Source organism: Schistocerca serialis, chromosome 12, assembly GCF_023864345.2.
Source record: "Schistocerca serialis cubense isolate TAMUIC-IGC-003099 chromosome 12, iqSchSeri2.2, whole genome shotgun sequence".
Taxonomy (NCBI): Eukaryota; Metazoa; Arthropoda; class Insecta; order Orthoptera; family Acrididae; genus Schistocerca; species Schistocerca serialis.
This window is the reverse complement of record NC_064649.1, coordinates 9,458,863-9,475,800: the sequence shown is the minus strand read 5'-3', so window position 1 is coordinate 9,475,800 and position 16,938 is coordinate 9,458,863. Positions and strand designations below refer to the sequence as shown.

Below are 16,938 nucleotides of genomic sequence, written 5' to 3'. Positions count from 1 at the left end.
TGTCCTCGTTACACTTCCATTCATGGCTAAACTCCAACCACTCTCGGAAAGAGACTTCCTAACCCTTAGGTTTATACTAGACATTATAACATGTATGTTTTTCTGAAAAAGTGTTTCCTGATACATCGACGTCTGCAAACACACTCTTCAAACCACAGTGTAGTGCATGGAAGAGGGTACACAGAACGGTGCCACATGTTAAACTTCTTCCCGTTCCAGTGACGTATGGAGCGCAGGAAGAATGATAGCCTAAATGACTCATGCGTGCTGTAATTGATCTAATTCTGTCTTCACGATCACTATATGAGCGATACGTGGGAGGCTTAAGAGTAACTCTGTATTCTTCACTGGTTCTCTAAATTCTGTAAGTGGGCTTTTCGAGGATTCTGCCAATTATAAGGTCTTTCAGCATCTCTATAACTCTCTGCCGCGAGTCAAACAAACGAGCGACTATTCGTGCCTTCCTTCTCTGTATACTTTCAGTATTCCCGGCTGGTGCTATTTAGTATGGGTCCGACGCGCACCTGCAATATTCTAATATTGTCCTCAAGTTTGGCGAAGTTTTACAGAAGTTCTAAATTTAGTGCAACTTCAAAGCGAGATTTTTTTTTTAATAGTTACCACAACGAAACTATCTCGAAATCTGGCAGAAAATCCACAGAGATTCTGGTCGTATGTAATGTACACCAGCGGCAAGACACAGTAAATACCTTCACAGTGTGATAGGAATGGTGATATTACCGATGAAAGTGCCACTAAAGCGATGTTGCTAGACACGGTTCTCCGACCACCACAGAAGACGGTTGAGTATTCCAGAATTAGAATCACGAGCTCCTGGCAACATAACTTAGAAGTAGATACGCTCGGTGCAGAGAAGTAGCTAAAACCACTTGAAGTCAGGTCATCCTCTCCAGATCATATATCAATTACCTTACTTTGATAGTCGCTCGATGAAAGATCTGTACTAAAGACTGGAAAGTTGCATAAATCACACCAATGGTCAAGAAAGAAAGTAAGAGTAATTCAATGAATTATAGATTCATGCCACTGACATCGATTTGCAGTAGGATTTTGCAGCATGTACTGCGTCCCGTCATTGCGAATTACCCGAGGCAAAATATCTGTTGACAGACACTCAGCATAGATTCAGCAAATATCTTTCATGTGGAACCCAACTAGTTCTTTATTCTCCCGAAGTAACGAGTGCTATCGACAGGACACGTCATGTCAATTGCATACTTTCAGATTTCCTGACTTCTTCTGACACCGCTCCTCACAAGTGATTTCTAATTAGTGCGCCTATGGAGTATCGCCTCAGTTGTGAGACTGGATTCGTGATTTCCTGTCATAAAGATCACAGTTTGGAATAACTGACGGAAAGTTACCGAGGGGAAGCAGAAGTGATATTTGGCGTTGCCCAAACAAAGTTTCATTGGCTCTGAATTATTCCTAACGTACAGAAATGATTTAGGAGACAATCTGAGCAGCCATCTTACATTCTTCGCAGATGATGCTGTCATTTACGTCTAGTAAAGTCACCAGACTGTCGAAAACAATTGCAAAATGATTTAGACAAGATATCTGCATAGTGTGAAATGTAGCAGTTCACACTAAGTAATGAAAAGTTTGAGGCCATCCATGTGAGTACTAAAAGGAATCCGTTGAATTTCGCTTACACGATAAGTGACACAAATCTAAAGGCTCTTAATTCAGCTAAATACCTAGGGATAACACGAACAGCCTAAATCGTACCGTTAAGATAGATAGCATTGTGGGGAAAGCAAACCAAAGACTGCGTGTTATTGGCAGAACACTTATATAATGCAATGTGTCTACTAAAGAGAAAACCTACACTACGCTTGTACGTTCTTTTCTGGAGTATTGCTCCGCGGTGTGGAATGCGCATCAGATAGGATCGACGGAGGACATCTAAAATATCGCGAAATAGGGGAGAGAGTGCCACGAATATGATACGTGAATTGGGGTAGCAGTCATTAAAACAAAAGCATTTTCCGTTGAGGCGAAATTTTTACGGAATTAAAAATCACTAGTTTTCTCTTCCGAATGCTAAAATAGTTTTTATATAGAGATAAATAAGCATCGTAACAAAATAAGACAAATCAGAGTTCACGCGAAAAGATTTAAGTGTTCGTTTTTGTAGTGCGCTGTTCGAGAGTTGAACGGCAGAGAAATCGAGTGAAAGTGATTGAACGAACCCTCTGCGAGGCACTTTAGTGAGAACTGCATACTACTCATGTAGATACTGATGTAAATGAATGTGGGACGGAGACGGCGTTGAAAACTGGCTCTGTATTTTCCTAGTGCCTTACCAGCGATGCAGTCTGCTATCGCCCTCACCTACAATGCATCCTATATGGTCATTCCATTCCAAAGGTGCACGAACTGTTAACAGTTAGCTATTTGTACGAGTTCATTGATTCCAACTGTGAATCAGTGATTGTTTAAGTGATAGGATGCTAAGTTGTAAGTCTGCACTTCACAAGCTCTTTGCATTTGCCATTATCAGTCATTTTGCTTTCCACATGGTAAAACTTGTCTCCCACTTTTAGTGTCCCAGTTCGTAGTCTAATTCCCTACTGCCCTCTTTCCACTTTTATTAATGTTTCTCTTACCGGTATGCATGCGATAGCACGCGTTACGTACATAACATGTTCCAAAACGCCGCGCATAAAAACGGGATTTTCCGGTGCTAATACTTCGATTCTTATTGGCGATAAAAAGATAGGATGAAGTATTTTTGGTAGCCCTGGGGGTAGCGACCATTTGAATAACCAGCATTAGGATCGTCTTAGTGTCACTAAGGTCAAAGTACAGGATCAAAGTACGAATATTACACTCTCCCTGCTGCTTAGGCATTTGATATGATCTACGGTGGGCTTGATGGGATTTATGGGGGCACCATTAATTAATGTTCGGTTCCTCAGAAAACCGCTCAGAAAGAGTTTCTTCATCATATTTTAGCCGTCACTAGAGGACGTAAACCTAGCCGAGAATGCCAAGACGGCTATGCACAGAAAATGGCTGGAAATTTTACGATATATTCCTAACATGCCGATCTCGAACAATCTTTAAAATTTTCTTGATATCTTTATCTGTTTCGAAGGCATAGAGCTTCAAAGTTATCCTACTTGCACTCGTAAAATCCTGTGTGAGAAGAAATGTAAATAATAAATAACCGCAACAAATTGCTCGAATTTTAACGATACATTCTGTAGGCATTTAAGTAGAATAGCCATCTCTCAGTTTTCAAAAATGTGTCTGTTATCGAGAAACACCCGAAAAACTTGAATGTTTTCCTAAGACCCCTATTTCCAATAACCTTGAAAATTTTCTTCGTATCTTTGTCCCTTTCCGAGATACAGAGGTTTTAAATTATACTATTTGTACAAGTAAAGTCCTGTGCGAGGCGAAAACGTAGTTCATAAAGTGACTTAGAAGGAGAAATATACTCTAAAGTGTCCATCTGGAAACCGCACCTTATAATACTGAAGGAAATCCAAAATTCTTTTGCACGGAAGACCCCATCTCAGGCGTAAGATTAGTTTTGCGTTATTTCAATTTCACATAAATAAATATCTAAAATTTGTTGACTAATACATGTCATTTCGTATTGGTTACAAGCCCTGCTACAGCAAGGAAAAGAAAGGAACCAGCGAAAAAACGCTAGTATAGGAGCAAAAAAATAAAATAAAATAAAAAATAAAAAAATGCGAATGTCTTCCTATTTATTTAAAAGAATGACTGAAAAGTGAGGTACGAACTGCCTCCATCTACCTTCCTCAAAACCTTTAAAAATTTTCCCGAAAATTTTAGCATTCGAAGACAGCGACGCCTTTTTTAACATGTAGCTCACCTGAGACTCTCACAAGCTCTGCAAACTGTAACTCGCTCACACCCACTAGTCCATTACTGTAAACCGCTCACACCCATCCTCTCCTAGTTGCCCTTTATCACTCACTCATTCAGCCCAAGTGATTGTCATCATCTCTCTCTCTCTCTCTCTCTCTCTCTCTCTCTTTCTCTCTCTCTCTCCCTCTCTCTCTCTCTCTCTCTCACACACACACACACACACACACACACACACACACACACACTGCCAATGTCTCTCTTCATTCCTCCTCCTCTGACAGGAAATTTTTGCTCTCTTCACCTAGCACTGTTCTGTCACTGTCAACTTTTTTCCACCGCAACTGTGTCCTATATTTCTCTCACACCGCCGTTGTCTCCTTCGCTCTTTCTATACCAGAATCACTTTCCACTGTCTTTTAATATTTATTACTTTTCCGTCTAACACTGTCGCTGTCTTCTTCTCTCTCAGCACAAAAAAATCGCTGATGTGTTCGCACGTCAAAATGAATGTAGAATGATGGAGCTGGTACACCACTTATCAGTAAGAGTCTTTTAAATAAACAGGAACATATTCCAGAATGAGATTTTCACTCTGCAGCGGAGTGTGCGCTGATATGAAACTTCCTGGCAGATCAAAACTGTGTGCCGGACCGAGACTCGAACTCGGGACCTTTGCCTTTCGCGAGCAAGTGCTCTACCAACTGAGCTACCCAAGCACGACTCACGCCCTGTCCTCACAGCTGATCCGTCTGGAAACAACCCCCAGGCTGTGGCTAAGCCATGTCTCCGCAATAGCCCCATTCTTTCATAAGTGCTAGTCCTGCAAGGTTTGCAGGAGAGCTTCTGCGAAGTTTGGAAGGTACGAGACGAGGTACTGGCGGGATCTGCCTGGAAGTTTCAGGAACATATTTGCTCCCATAGGAGCATCTCTTTGCTGGTAACCACTTCCCAAGACAATGTCCACTAAAAACGTATTGGTGTGTATACGTGATTTGTTGACATTACGAAAGGCGTGCAGTGTGTTGAACGAAAGACGCGGACGACCCGCGCAGTTCGCCGGCGATTAGCGAGGCGCGCGCCTGCTCGCTTTCCGCAGTGCCCTGATAACGCGCCTCCTCATATTCGTTCGCAACGCCGCTCCTTGCCTCGGCTGGAACAGCTCACACACAACGGCGCGAAGCGGCGGCCCATCATGGCTCCCGGTGAGTACCACGCGCTTACTGTGCGGCTGTGAGCTGTCCTAGAGGCGGGTGCGCTAGCAGGCACCGCTGCGGCGTTCCTGCAGTTTTTGTGCATCACTAATGGGGCCTGCGAACACCAAAGATTTCCAGTGTCTCCAGGAACATCCGTATCTGCGACCGACCTGGCGTTTCTCAAATTTTGCGTGATTTCCTATCGGTGGACACCGATGCTTTAAGAGGTATGAGCACTTGTTCATCTTGGCAACTGTGAAATGCATCTCTTCTGCTGTTAGCTCTTTGCAGTCACCCACGACCTACAGAACGCAGTAAACAGCTGGTGACATGTTACTGTGAAAGAGCAGCGCGTCTACAGCTATCTCCTTGGCATTACATACGACCTGCACTTGCGAACCATCCCTAAAGGACAAAACACACACATACACACACACACACACACACACACACACACACACACGCGCGCGCGCACGCACTGTAAATTCAGTTTAGGTTTCTCTGTGGCCTCCAGTTATCAACGTAGTGTGTTTAATTATTTGCCAGAGAAGTGCATCAATGAGTCGTTACTTTTAAATGTAACTTCTTCTTCTTCTTCTTCTTGTCCTCCCACTCCAGGGTTAGGCCTAAGGCCTATTCAGGTCTCGCCATCTCATCCTTGATATTCCCACAGTTCTCGTGCCTCACGATTTATAATCCGTTGCTAGTTAAAGAAGTCTTGGTGGTGACATACGAAGTACGCGTTCCCTTCGTTTTTGTTTGTACTGTATTGCCTTTTGCGTTTTTGGCTGGACTCCTAATTCTTCGTTTCTAATGTTGTCTTCCCTCGCGCTTCTAGTTGCGGTAATTCTTTCTCTCTCACCGTGCAACTTTCTGCACCATGTAATAAAGTAGCAGTTCATAAAATTTCAGTGTTGTTGTTCTCCTTGCATAACTCTTCAGTGTTCTCCTTATTGTGTCACAAACAGACTGGCGGGTATTACTTTACTTCTGTATATTTATATCTTGTTCATACGAAATGTCACATTCTATATACTTGAAACGGAGTGCCATTTTTACTAGTTTATTACTGATGACTGTTTTTGTTCGTACTCGATGAATATCTCAAATGCCATGGTTTTAGTTTTATTTATAGCAGAGGTTCCCAAACTTATTTTCTCGTAGACCACTTTCAAAGTTTTACTGTTTCTGTAGACCCCTGCTGCTACATTTCTACTATTTTCCCAAAAACTCCTAAAAAATGTTACATGTCACGGTCGAGTCCCAACCCTAAATTCGGAGTGGTAAAAATAAAAAGAAAAATGGCACATTTTGTTGTCTCCTATTTATTAAAATAATACTTACGATTACATTCTTCATATGATTAAAAATAAAAATTGATAACTTACTAATCAAAAATCGACAAAACAACAGTCAACTCTAAAATGCAAATAAAAAATTTAACAAAATAGTCATAATTTTAGTGAGGCGGATGTACTTGATGAATTGACAGTAAATTATCAATATTTGGCTTCAATTTTGTAAGGAATAACCCTAAATCTCCCTCTTCTGTGATATTCAATCTGCTCCTTTTTTTTATTAATAAGTTGGTAACGACACAAACTTTTTTCGACACGATATGACGAGCAGAACGTTATCAAAAATTTTCTCGCAATTTCGCAGGGCCCAGGTTATTTTTCGGGTATTTCTGCCTGCAGCCAAAATGTTTGATAGCCTTTTTAAAATTTCACCTTCAGCTCCCCTTGGTGCTAAGCTCAAGTAGCTCCTCTTGTAATACCACATTCGTCACTTCCGTTTTATCAAATCAATTTACGATCTATGGTGGCATTTCCATGGTCAGAATATCCTCAAATCTATTTTTGAAGTCACCATGCAGGGTAATTGAGTGTTGAGCATATGCCTAAATATCCTCATCAAGACATTATGCCTGTGACAAGTTTGGAAACTGGGAGAATTCACGCCGATTAATATTTTGTTTGAAAAAAATTTCAATTTGCCCAGAAAAGCCGAAATTACACCCTTTGTTTTTATTAAATTTAGGCTGTAACCTCGGAAGTGCAAGTTAACGTCATTAAATTTGTGGAACAAATCTGTCAAGCACGCAATGTCTGCTTTAAATTTCATCAGATATTCTTTTAAATCAGGATCTTTAGTTTCCAGAATAACTGATTCGAAAAATGAGTAAAATCTTGATAAACATTCACCTTTCGACAACCAGCGTGCTTCAGTATGCAAGAGCAATCGTTGGAAATGTTCATCGTTTTCGTCGCCCAACAAAAAAACGGGTATTCGAGGCATTGCTTCTTATTTTGTTAACTGCGTTAATCACAAATTGAAGCGAATGGTGCGATTCATCACTCACTTTTCGCTACAAGGTGTTGCCGGTGGATGACACAGTGAGTTGGAGTTAGTCCTGGTATCACTCTTTCACCCGAACATGGCAGGAGCTCCATCTGCTGCCACCCAAATAATGTTTGTAAATGGAATCTATTTTTCCTTAAAAAATCACTCAGGACATTAAATACTGATTTGCCTTCAGTGTCCGTTTTCGAAATTTTCGTGAATAGCAGCTCTCCATAGATTTATTCGTCCATAACAAATGGAACATATCCCAATAATAATGCTTCATTATCAGGTAAAGTCGACTGGTCCAGTTGAATAGAAAAATGAGTGGTTTGGAGAAAATTACACAAGAAGTTTTCAATATCAGAGTTCATTTCATCAATACGTCTTTGTACAGTGTTGTTACTTAAAGGAATTCTTTTGAGTACGGCAAATGGGGGTTTGTGGAGAACACTTATTAAAACCTCTTCAATAGCGGCTAAAATTGAGTGTTCCCCGATGGTGTGCGGTTTTCAAATGGTTCAAATGGCTCTGAGCACTATGGGACTTAACATCTATGGTCATCAGTCCCCTAGAACTTAGAACTACTTAAACCTAACTAACCTAAGGACATCACACACATCCATGCCCGAGGCAGGATTCGAACCTGCGACCGTAGCGGTCGCGCGGTTCCAGACTGTAGCAGCGGTTTTCCAGATTTCGCTGTCAGCAATGAGGTATTGCAAGATAACCGCAAGCCATCATCGTTACTTTGAGATGTTGAAGCGAACATACTGTCCACGGCGGGTCTCTTCATATTTTTCCTTCAATGTTTGAAAGTTATTTCAGATCTTTACCTATTTCACCACGATGACACCTTCTTAGTTGATCTTCGAGATTAGATGGTTTCATAGAGTCACTGCTCAAAACTTTGTTGCATAAGAGATAGATGGGCAATCGTTTGTGTGTCTTTCATGGAAGAAAACCGAATTTCAAATAATCAGCACTGTATTGTCGACATTTCTTCTCAGATTCATCCATTTTTCGTATCATTTGTAAACCGTAACGAAAAAAATGTTTGTCTTGAGTAATAATAAGACGATTTTAACAGGATATGACTTTTTTAACAGAACCGAATTAATTAATGCAATGAAAAAACCAAAAATGCCAGCGGAGAAACTGTTTTTAATCATTAAAAGCAATAAACTACGAAGGTCCATTGTTTAACCGTCGAAGCTTTAGCAGCCACAAGATTAAATAGCCGGTTTCTAACTAATGACTAAAGAGAATATATACCTAAATCAAGAGACCAATGCCTCGTTTTATAAGCATAGATTCCCTTTATTAGTGGACTGTATTATTATGTAGTTGTACTGCACTCAATAAGAGCAGCGCCTTATTGATTAGTAATGATTCTTATTGTTAATACAAACAATAAGACTGAGAAGCCTGAAAACTATCTATTATAAATTTAGTATGTTGTTGTTGTGGTCTTCAGTCCTGAGACTGGTTTGATGCAGCTCTCCATGCTACTCTATCCTGTGCAAGCTTCTTCATCTCCCAGTACCTACTGCAAACTACATCCTTCTGAATCTGCTTGGTGTATTCAACTCTTGGTCTCCCTCTACGATTTCTACCCTCCACGCTGCCCTCCAATACTAAATTGGTGATCCCTTCATGCCTCAGAATATGCTCTACCAACCGATCCCTTATTCTAGTCAAGTTGTGGCACAAATTTCTCTTCTTTCCAATTCTATTCAATACCTCCTCATTAGTTATGTGATCTACCCATCTAATCTTCAGCATTCTTCTGTAGCACCACATTTCGAAAGCTTCTATTCTCTTCTTGTCTAAACTGTTTATCGTCCATGTTTCACTTCCATACATTGCTACACTCCATACAAATACTTTCAGAAACGACTTCCTAACACTTAAATCAATACTCGAAGTTAAAAAATTTCTCTTCTTCAGAAACGTTTTCCTTCCCATTGCCAGTCTACATTTTACATGCTCTCTACTTCGACCATCATCAGTTATTTTGCTCCCCAAATAGCAAAACTCCTTTACTACTTTAAGTGTCTCATTTCATAATATAATTCCCTCAGTATCACCCGACTTAATTCGACTACATTCCATTATCCTCGTTTTTCTTTTGTTCATGTTCATCTTATATCCTCCCTTCAAGACACCAGCCATTACGTTCAGCTGCTCTTCCAGGTCCTTTGCTGCCTCTGACAGAATTAGAATGTCATCGGCGAACCTCAAAGTTTTTATTTCTTCTCCGTGGATTTTAATACCTACTCCGAATTTTTCTTTTGTTTCCTTCACTGCTTGCTCAATATACAGATTGAATAACGTCGGGGAGAGGCTACAACCCTGTCTCACTCCCTTCCCAACCACTGCTTCCCTTTCATGCCCCTCAGCTCTTATAACTGCCATTTGGTTTCTATACAAATTGTAAATAGCCTTTCGCTCCCTATATTTTACCCTTGCCACTTTCAGAATTTGCGTTAGTATTTTGCATCCGTGACTGATTGAACCGATAGTACGGTAATTTTCACATCTGTCAACACCTGCTTTCTTTGGGATTTGTATTATTATATTCTTCTTGAAGTATGAGGGTATTTCACATGTCTCATACATTTTGCTCACCAGATGGTAGAGTTTTGTCTGGACTGGCTCTCCCAAAGCCGTCAGTAGTTCTAATGGAATGTTGTCTACTCCCGGGGCCTTGTTTCGCCTCAGGTCTTTCAGTGCTCTGTCGAACTCTTCACGCAGTATCATATCTCCCATTTCATCTTCATCTACATCCTCTTCCATTTCCATAATATTGTCCTCAAGTACATCGCCCTTGTATAGACCCTCTATATACTCCTTCCGCCTTTCTGCTTTCCCTTCTTTGCTTAGAACTGGGTTTCCATGTGAGCTCTTGATATTCATGCAAGTGGTTCTCTCTTCTCCAAAGGTCTCTTTAATTTTCCTGTAGGCAGTATCTATCTTACCCCTAGTGATATATGCCTCTACATCCTTACATTTATCCTCTAGCCATCCCTGCTTAGCCATTTTGCACTTCCTGTCGATCTCATTTTTGAGACGTTTGTATTCCTTTTTGCCTGCTTCATTTACTGCATTTTTGTATTTTCTCCTTTCATCAATTAAATTCAATATTTCTTCTGGTACCCAATGATTTCTACTATCCCTCGTATTTATACCTACTTGATTCTCTGCTGCCTACACTACTTCATCCCTCAAAGCTACCCATTCTTCTTCTACTGTATTTCTTTCCCCCATTCCTGCCATTTGTTCCCTTATGCTCTCCCTGAAACTCTGTACAACCTCTGGTTTTTCGGTTTATCCAGGTCCCATCTCCTTAAATTCCCACCTTTTTGCAGCTTCTTCAGTTTTAATCTACAGTTCATAACCAATATATTGTGGTCAGAGTCCACATCTGCCCCTGGAAATGTCTTACAATTTAAAACCTGGTTCCTAAATCTCTGTCTTACCATTATATAATCTATCTGATACCTTTTAATATCTCCAGGGTTCTTCCATGTATACAACCTTCTTTTATGATTCTTGAACCAAGTGTTAGCTATAATTAAGTTATGCTCTGCACAAAATTCTACCAGGCGGCTTCCTCTTTCATTTCTTACCCCCAATCCATATTCAGCTACTACGTTTCCTCCTCTCTCTTTTCCTACTACCGAATTCCAGTCACCCATGACTATTAAAATTTCTTCTCCCTTCACTATCTGAATAATTTCTTTTATTTCATCATACATTTCTTCAACTTCTTCGTCATCTGCAGAGCTAGTTGACATATAAACTTGTACTACTGTAGTAGGCGTGGGCTTCGTGTCTATCTTGACCACAATAATGCGTTCACTATGCTGTTTGTAGTAGCTTACCCGCATTCCTATTTTTTTTATTCATTATTAAACCTACTCCTGCATTACCACTATTTGACTTTGTATTTATAACCTTGTATTCGCCTGACCAAAAGTCTTGTTCCTCCTGCCACCGAACTTCACTAATTCCCACTATATCTAACTTTAACCTACCCATTACCCTTTTTAAATTTTCTAACCTACCTGCCCCCCCATGAACCATGGACCTTGCCGTTGGTGGGGAGGCTTGCGTGCCTCAGCGATGCAGATGGCCGTACCGTAGGTGCAACCACAACGGAGGGGTATCTGTTGAGAGGCCAGACAAACATGTGGTTCCTGAAGAGGGGCAGCAGCCTTTTCAGTAGTTGCAGGGGCAACAGTCTGGATGATTGACTGATCTGGCCTTGTAACATTAACCAAAACGGCCTTGCTGTGCTGGTACTGCGAACGGCTGAAAGCAAGGGGAAACTACAGCCGTAATTTTTCCCGAGGACATGCAGCTTTACTGTATGACTAAATGATGATGGCGTCCTCTTGGGTAAAATATTCCGGAGGTAAAATAGTCCCCCATTCGGATCTCCGGGCGGGGACTACTCAAGAGGATGTCGTTATCAGGAGAAAGAAAACTGGCATTCTACGGATCGGAGCGTGGAATGTCAGATCCCTTAATCGGGCAGGTCGGTTAGAAAATTTAAAAAGGGAAATGGATAGGTTAAAGTTAGATATAGTGGGAATTAGTGAAGTTCGGTGGCAGGAGGAACAAGACTTTTGGTCAGGTGACTACAGGGTTATAAATACAAAATCAAATAGGGGTAATGCAGGAGTAGGTTTAATAAATAATAAAAAAAATAGGAGTACAGGTAAGCTACTACAAACAGCATAGTGAACGCATTATTGTGGCCAAGATAGACACAAAGCCCATGCGTACTACAGTAGTACAAGTTTATATGCCAACTAGCTCTGCAGATGATGAAGAAATTGATGAAATATATGACGAGATAAAAGAAATTATTCAGGTAGTGAAGGCAGACGAAAATTTAATAGTCATGGGTGACTGGAATTCGTCAGTAGGAAAAGGGAGAGAAGGAAACATAGTAGGTGAATATGGATTGGGGGGAAGAAATGAAAGAGGAAGCCGCCTTGTAGAATTTTGCACAGAGCATAACTTAATCATAGCTAACACTTGGTTCAAGAATCATAAAAGAAGGTTGTATACCTGGAAGAATCCTGGAGATACTAATAGGTATCAGATAGATTATATAATGGTAAGACAGAGATTTAGGAACCAGGTTTTGAATTGTAAGACATTTCCAGGGGCAGATGTGGATTCTGACCACAATCTATTGGTTATGAACTGCAGATTGAAACTGAAGAAACTGCAAAAAGATGGGAATTTAAGGAGATGGGACCTGGATAAACTGAAAGAACCAGAGGTTGTACAGAGTTTCAGGGAGAGCATAAGGGAACAATTGACAGGAATGGGGGAAAGAAATACAGTAGAAGAAGAATGGGTAGCTCTGAGGGATGAAGTAGTGAAGGCAGCAGAGGATCAAGTAGGTAAAAAGACGAGGGCTAATAGAAATCCTTGGGTAACAGAAGAAATATTGAATTTAATTGATGAAAGGAGAAAATATAAAAATGCAGTAAATGAAGCAGGCAAAATGGAATACAAACGTCTCAAAAATGAGATCGACAAAAAGTGCAAAATGGCTAAGCAGGGATGGCTAGAGGACAAATTTAAGGATGTAGAGGTTTGTCTCACTAGGGGTAAGATAGATACTGCCTACAGGAAAATTAGAGAGACCTTTGGAGAGAAGAGAACCACTTGTATGAATATCAAGAGCTCAGATGGCAACCCAGTTCTAAGCAAAGAAGGGAAGGCAGAAAGGTGGAAGGAGTATATAGAGGGTTTGTACAAGGGCGAGGTACACGTGAGGCAATACTAACCTTACGACTTATCTTAGAAGAAAGATTAAGAAAAGGCAAACCTACGTTTCTAGCATTTGTAGACCTAGAGAAAGCTTTTGACAACGTTAACTGGAATACTCTCTTTCAAATTCTGAAGGTGGCAGAGGTAAAATACAGGGAGCGAAAGGCTATTTACAATTTGTACAGAAACCAGATGGCAGTTATAAGAGTCGAGGGGCATGAAAGGGTAGCAGTGGTTGGGAAAGGAGTGAGACAGGGTTGTAGCCTCTCCCCGATGTTATTCAATCTGTATATTGAGCAAGCAGTAAAGGAAACAAAAGAAAAATTCGGAGTAGGTATTAAAATTCATGGAGAAGAAGTAAAAACTTTGAGGTTCGCCGATGACATTGTAATTCTGTCAGAGACAGCAAAGGACTTGGAAGAGCAGTTGAACGGAATGGACAGTGTCTTGAAAGGAGGATATAAGATGAACATCAACAAAAGCAAAACGAGGATAATGGAATGTAGTCAAATTAAATCGGGTGATGCTGAGGGGATTAGATTAGGAAATGAGACACTTAAAGTAGTAAAGGAGTTTTGCTATTTAGGGAGTAAAATAACTGATGATGGTCGAAGTAGAGAGGATATAAAATGTAGACTGGCAATGGCAAGGAAATCGTTTCTGAAGAAGAGAAATTTGTTAATATCGAGTATAGATTTAAGTGTCAGGAAGTCGTTTCTGAAAGTATTTGTATGGAGTGTAGCCATGTATGGAAGTGAAACATGGACGATAACCAGTTTGGACAAGAAGAGAATAGAAGCTTTCGAAATGTGGTGCTACAGAAGAATGCTGAAGATAAGGTGGGTAGATCACGTAACTAATGAGGAGGTATTGAATAGGATTGTGGAGAAGAGAAGTTTGTGGCACAACTTGACTAGAAGAAGGGATCGGTTGGTAGGACATGTTTTGAGGCATCAAGGGATCACAAATTTAGCATTGGAGGGCAGCGTGGAGGGTAAAAACCGTAGAGGGAGACCAAGAGATCAATACACTAATCAGATTCAGAAGGATGTAGGTTGCAGTAGGTACTGGGAGATGAAGAAGCTTGCACAGGATAGAGTAGCATGGAGAGCTGCATCAAACCAGTCTCAGGACTGAAGACCACAACAACACAAACCTACCTGCTCGATTAAGGGATCTGACATTCCACGCTCCGATCCGTAGAACGCCAGTTTTCTTTCTCCTGATAACGACGTCCTCCTGAGTAGTCCCCGCCCGGAGATCCGAATGGGGGACTATTTTACCTCAGGAATATTTTACCCAAGAGGACGCCATCATCATTAACCATACAGTAAAGCTGCATGCCCTCGGGAAAAATTATGGCTGTAGTTTCCTGTTACTTTCAACCGTTCGCAGTACCAGCACAGCAAGGCCGTTTTGGTTAATGTTGCAAGGCCAGATCAGTCAATCATCCAGACTGTTGCCCCTGCAACTACTGAAAAGGCTGCTGCCCCTCTTCAGGAACCACACGTTTGTCTGGCATCTCAACAGATACCCCTCCGTTGTGGTTGCACCTACGACCTACGGTACGGCTATCTGTATCGCTGAGGCACGCAAGCCTCCCTACCAACAGCAAGGTCAATGGTTCATGGGGGGGGGGGGGGGGGGGAATTTAGTATATCGCTAACAAATGGGAAGGTGCTTACTTTTTTCGGCACTGGCAAACACTGACATCGATTCACTCACTCTTTTATTCTCAAAATTCCGAAAACAGAGAGCAAGGTCTTATCCTTGGCATTCGTATTTATATTAGTGAAGGTTGCAAGCACAGCGCAAGTCGTATTTCGTCCCTTTGCACGTCTAAGCAAGCATTCCGGGCAAGCGAGCGACAGCGAGGCACTTTGCAGATCTCTACAGGATCGAACGTGCTCCTTTTTACAAGTAGCAGCTGCTGACCTGCTTAAAATACACTAGGTACTCAAAAAAAATTAAGGTGCTTAAAAATTCTCGTGGACCCCCACTACCACTTACAACTTGTGAACCCCCATATTTTTTTATTTTTTATTTTATTTTTTGTTTTTTTCACCCCCAACGTGGACCCCCGTCTGGTCTCCCGTGGACCACTGGGGGACCCTCTGGAACGTTTTGAGAATCACAGATTCATAGATAGGTCAGATTGTAGCCTAGCACTTATTTAGTTTATGCGATGCCTTCCGTAATTTATCTTCTCTGTGTTCTGTAACAACTTGATCGTCTGCGAACAGCACCACGTTAATATTTTTATTCCTCCCAATATTTACACCTGGTGGTGTTCTTTCTTTCTTTCTTTCTATTTTATATTTGCTGATCATGTCATCACTGAATAATGTTGCTGACAAGCTACACCCTTTTTTTACTCCTTCCACGTGTTATCTCTTTACGCGTGTCAACTATAATTTTGGAGTTAATAATACAATCTTTTTGCAGCTTGGATCAGATGTTTAGGGAATTCCTAATTTTTTTTCCCGTTGTTGCCCCTAGCTTGTCCCTGTGAATTTTGTCAAGTGCTTCTTGGTGAGTTTCCACATCAAATTCTCTTGTCTTTCGAATTATCTGTTTAACTGCAAAAACATCGTCTATGTTTCCTTTCGGAAACCTGCTCGTTGCTTCATTAAAATTACGTCCCAGATATTTCACGGTCTTTCGTTTAATATTCTGCTGTAGATTTTCTAAACAATAGTATAGTTATTCCCCTATAGTTAGATGTATTACTTGTTTCACCTTTCTTGTATACTAAAATGATCTTTGCTACTCTCCCTTCCTCCGGTATCTCAAATTTACATGTTAAAGAGATGTATCATTCTTAATTCGAAAATCATTCCTCCGTGTGTAAACAGTTCGATATTCATTCCATGCAGTCCTACTGATTTTCGGTTTTTCATTTTTTTAATGTGTCTTCAGTTCCGTCAGTTCATTTGCTTCTTTGACTTCTGGATTGTACCATGATGTGTAATCCAGTCAGATGGTTGTATTACCTTTAGATTTACGGGATTTCTTTCTTCTTTGTTGGGGTAATTCTTTAATTTGTACGCTATTTCTTGTCTCCCATGGATATAACGTTCAACTCTACTAACAAACGTGTGCTCTATGAGCTAATCTTACTATCGCTTTTGCTTCATCTCTTTTCCGATTGTATTGCTCTTTAGCTTCTAATCCTTCCTGTGTACCGCTTATAGCTGACTGTGTCTCTTCGTTCCATATTTTTACACCCAGTTTCCGACTGGTTTCACCTAGCCCTCCACTTTCTACCTGTCTTATAGCGCTTTTTCTTCGTTTTATGTCTTCACTAGTTGGTATTTTGTTGAGCAGTTATGTGATTCTGTCCTGATACAGATTTTTTAAGTTCTGTTTTTGCAACTGATGTACCTTAAATATTTTGTTTAAACTGTTTCCATCCTCAGTTTTAGTTTCTAGTGTTGCTTTTTCCACCTGGACCATAGCCAGCATTTTGATTCTGCAAGGTAGTGGTCTGTGTTTACATTTTTAACCCCTGTTTACGGGAGTATCTTTTATCCTTGGAGCTAACACTTGATTAGTTATTAAATGTAATATTTTTATGATGCAGCTCATGTAGCTAATGTAATTAGAGCAACTGTGTCCAAAACAATGTTAGGGAGTTAAAAACAACGTTCAAAATTTTAGGGGTGCATCCAACTCGCTGTAATTGAAGACCTCAGCTGTGAAAAAAAGTAAGGGAGAACTTGCTTCTTTTGAGAAA

General features: G+C 40.7%; 1 protein-coding gene across 1 annotated transcript in view; it reads left to right on the top strand.

The window, feature by feature from the left end:
- The first annotated feature begins 4,955 nt into the window (after positions 1 to 4,955).
- Positions 4,956 to 16,938, top strand: part of LOC126428243 (synaptic vesicle glycoprotein 2A-like) — a 159,828-nt gene continuing 147,845 nt past the window's right edge. Inside the window, exon 1 of the mRNA XM_050090158.1 lies at positions 4,956 to 5,072. Coding sequence (XP_049946115.1) covers positions 5,063 to 5,072 — 10 coding nt within the window. The 5' untranslated portion in view covers positions 4,956 to 5,062. The remainder of the gene's footprint in view (positions 5,073 to 16,938) is intronic.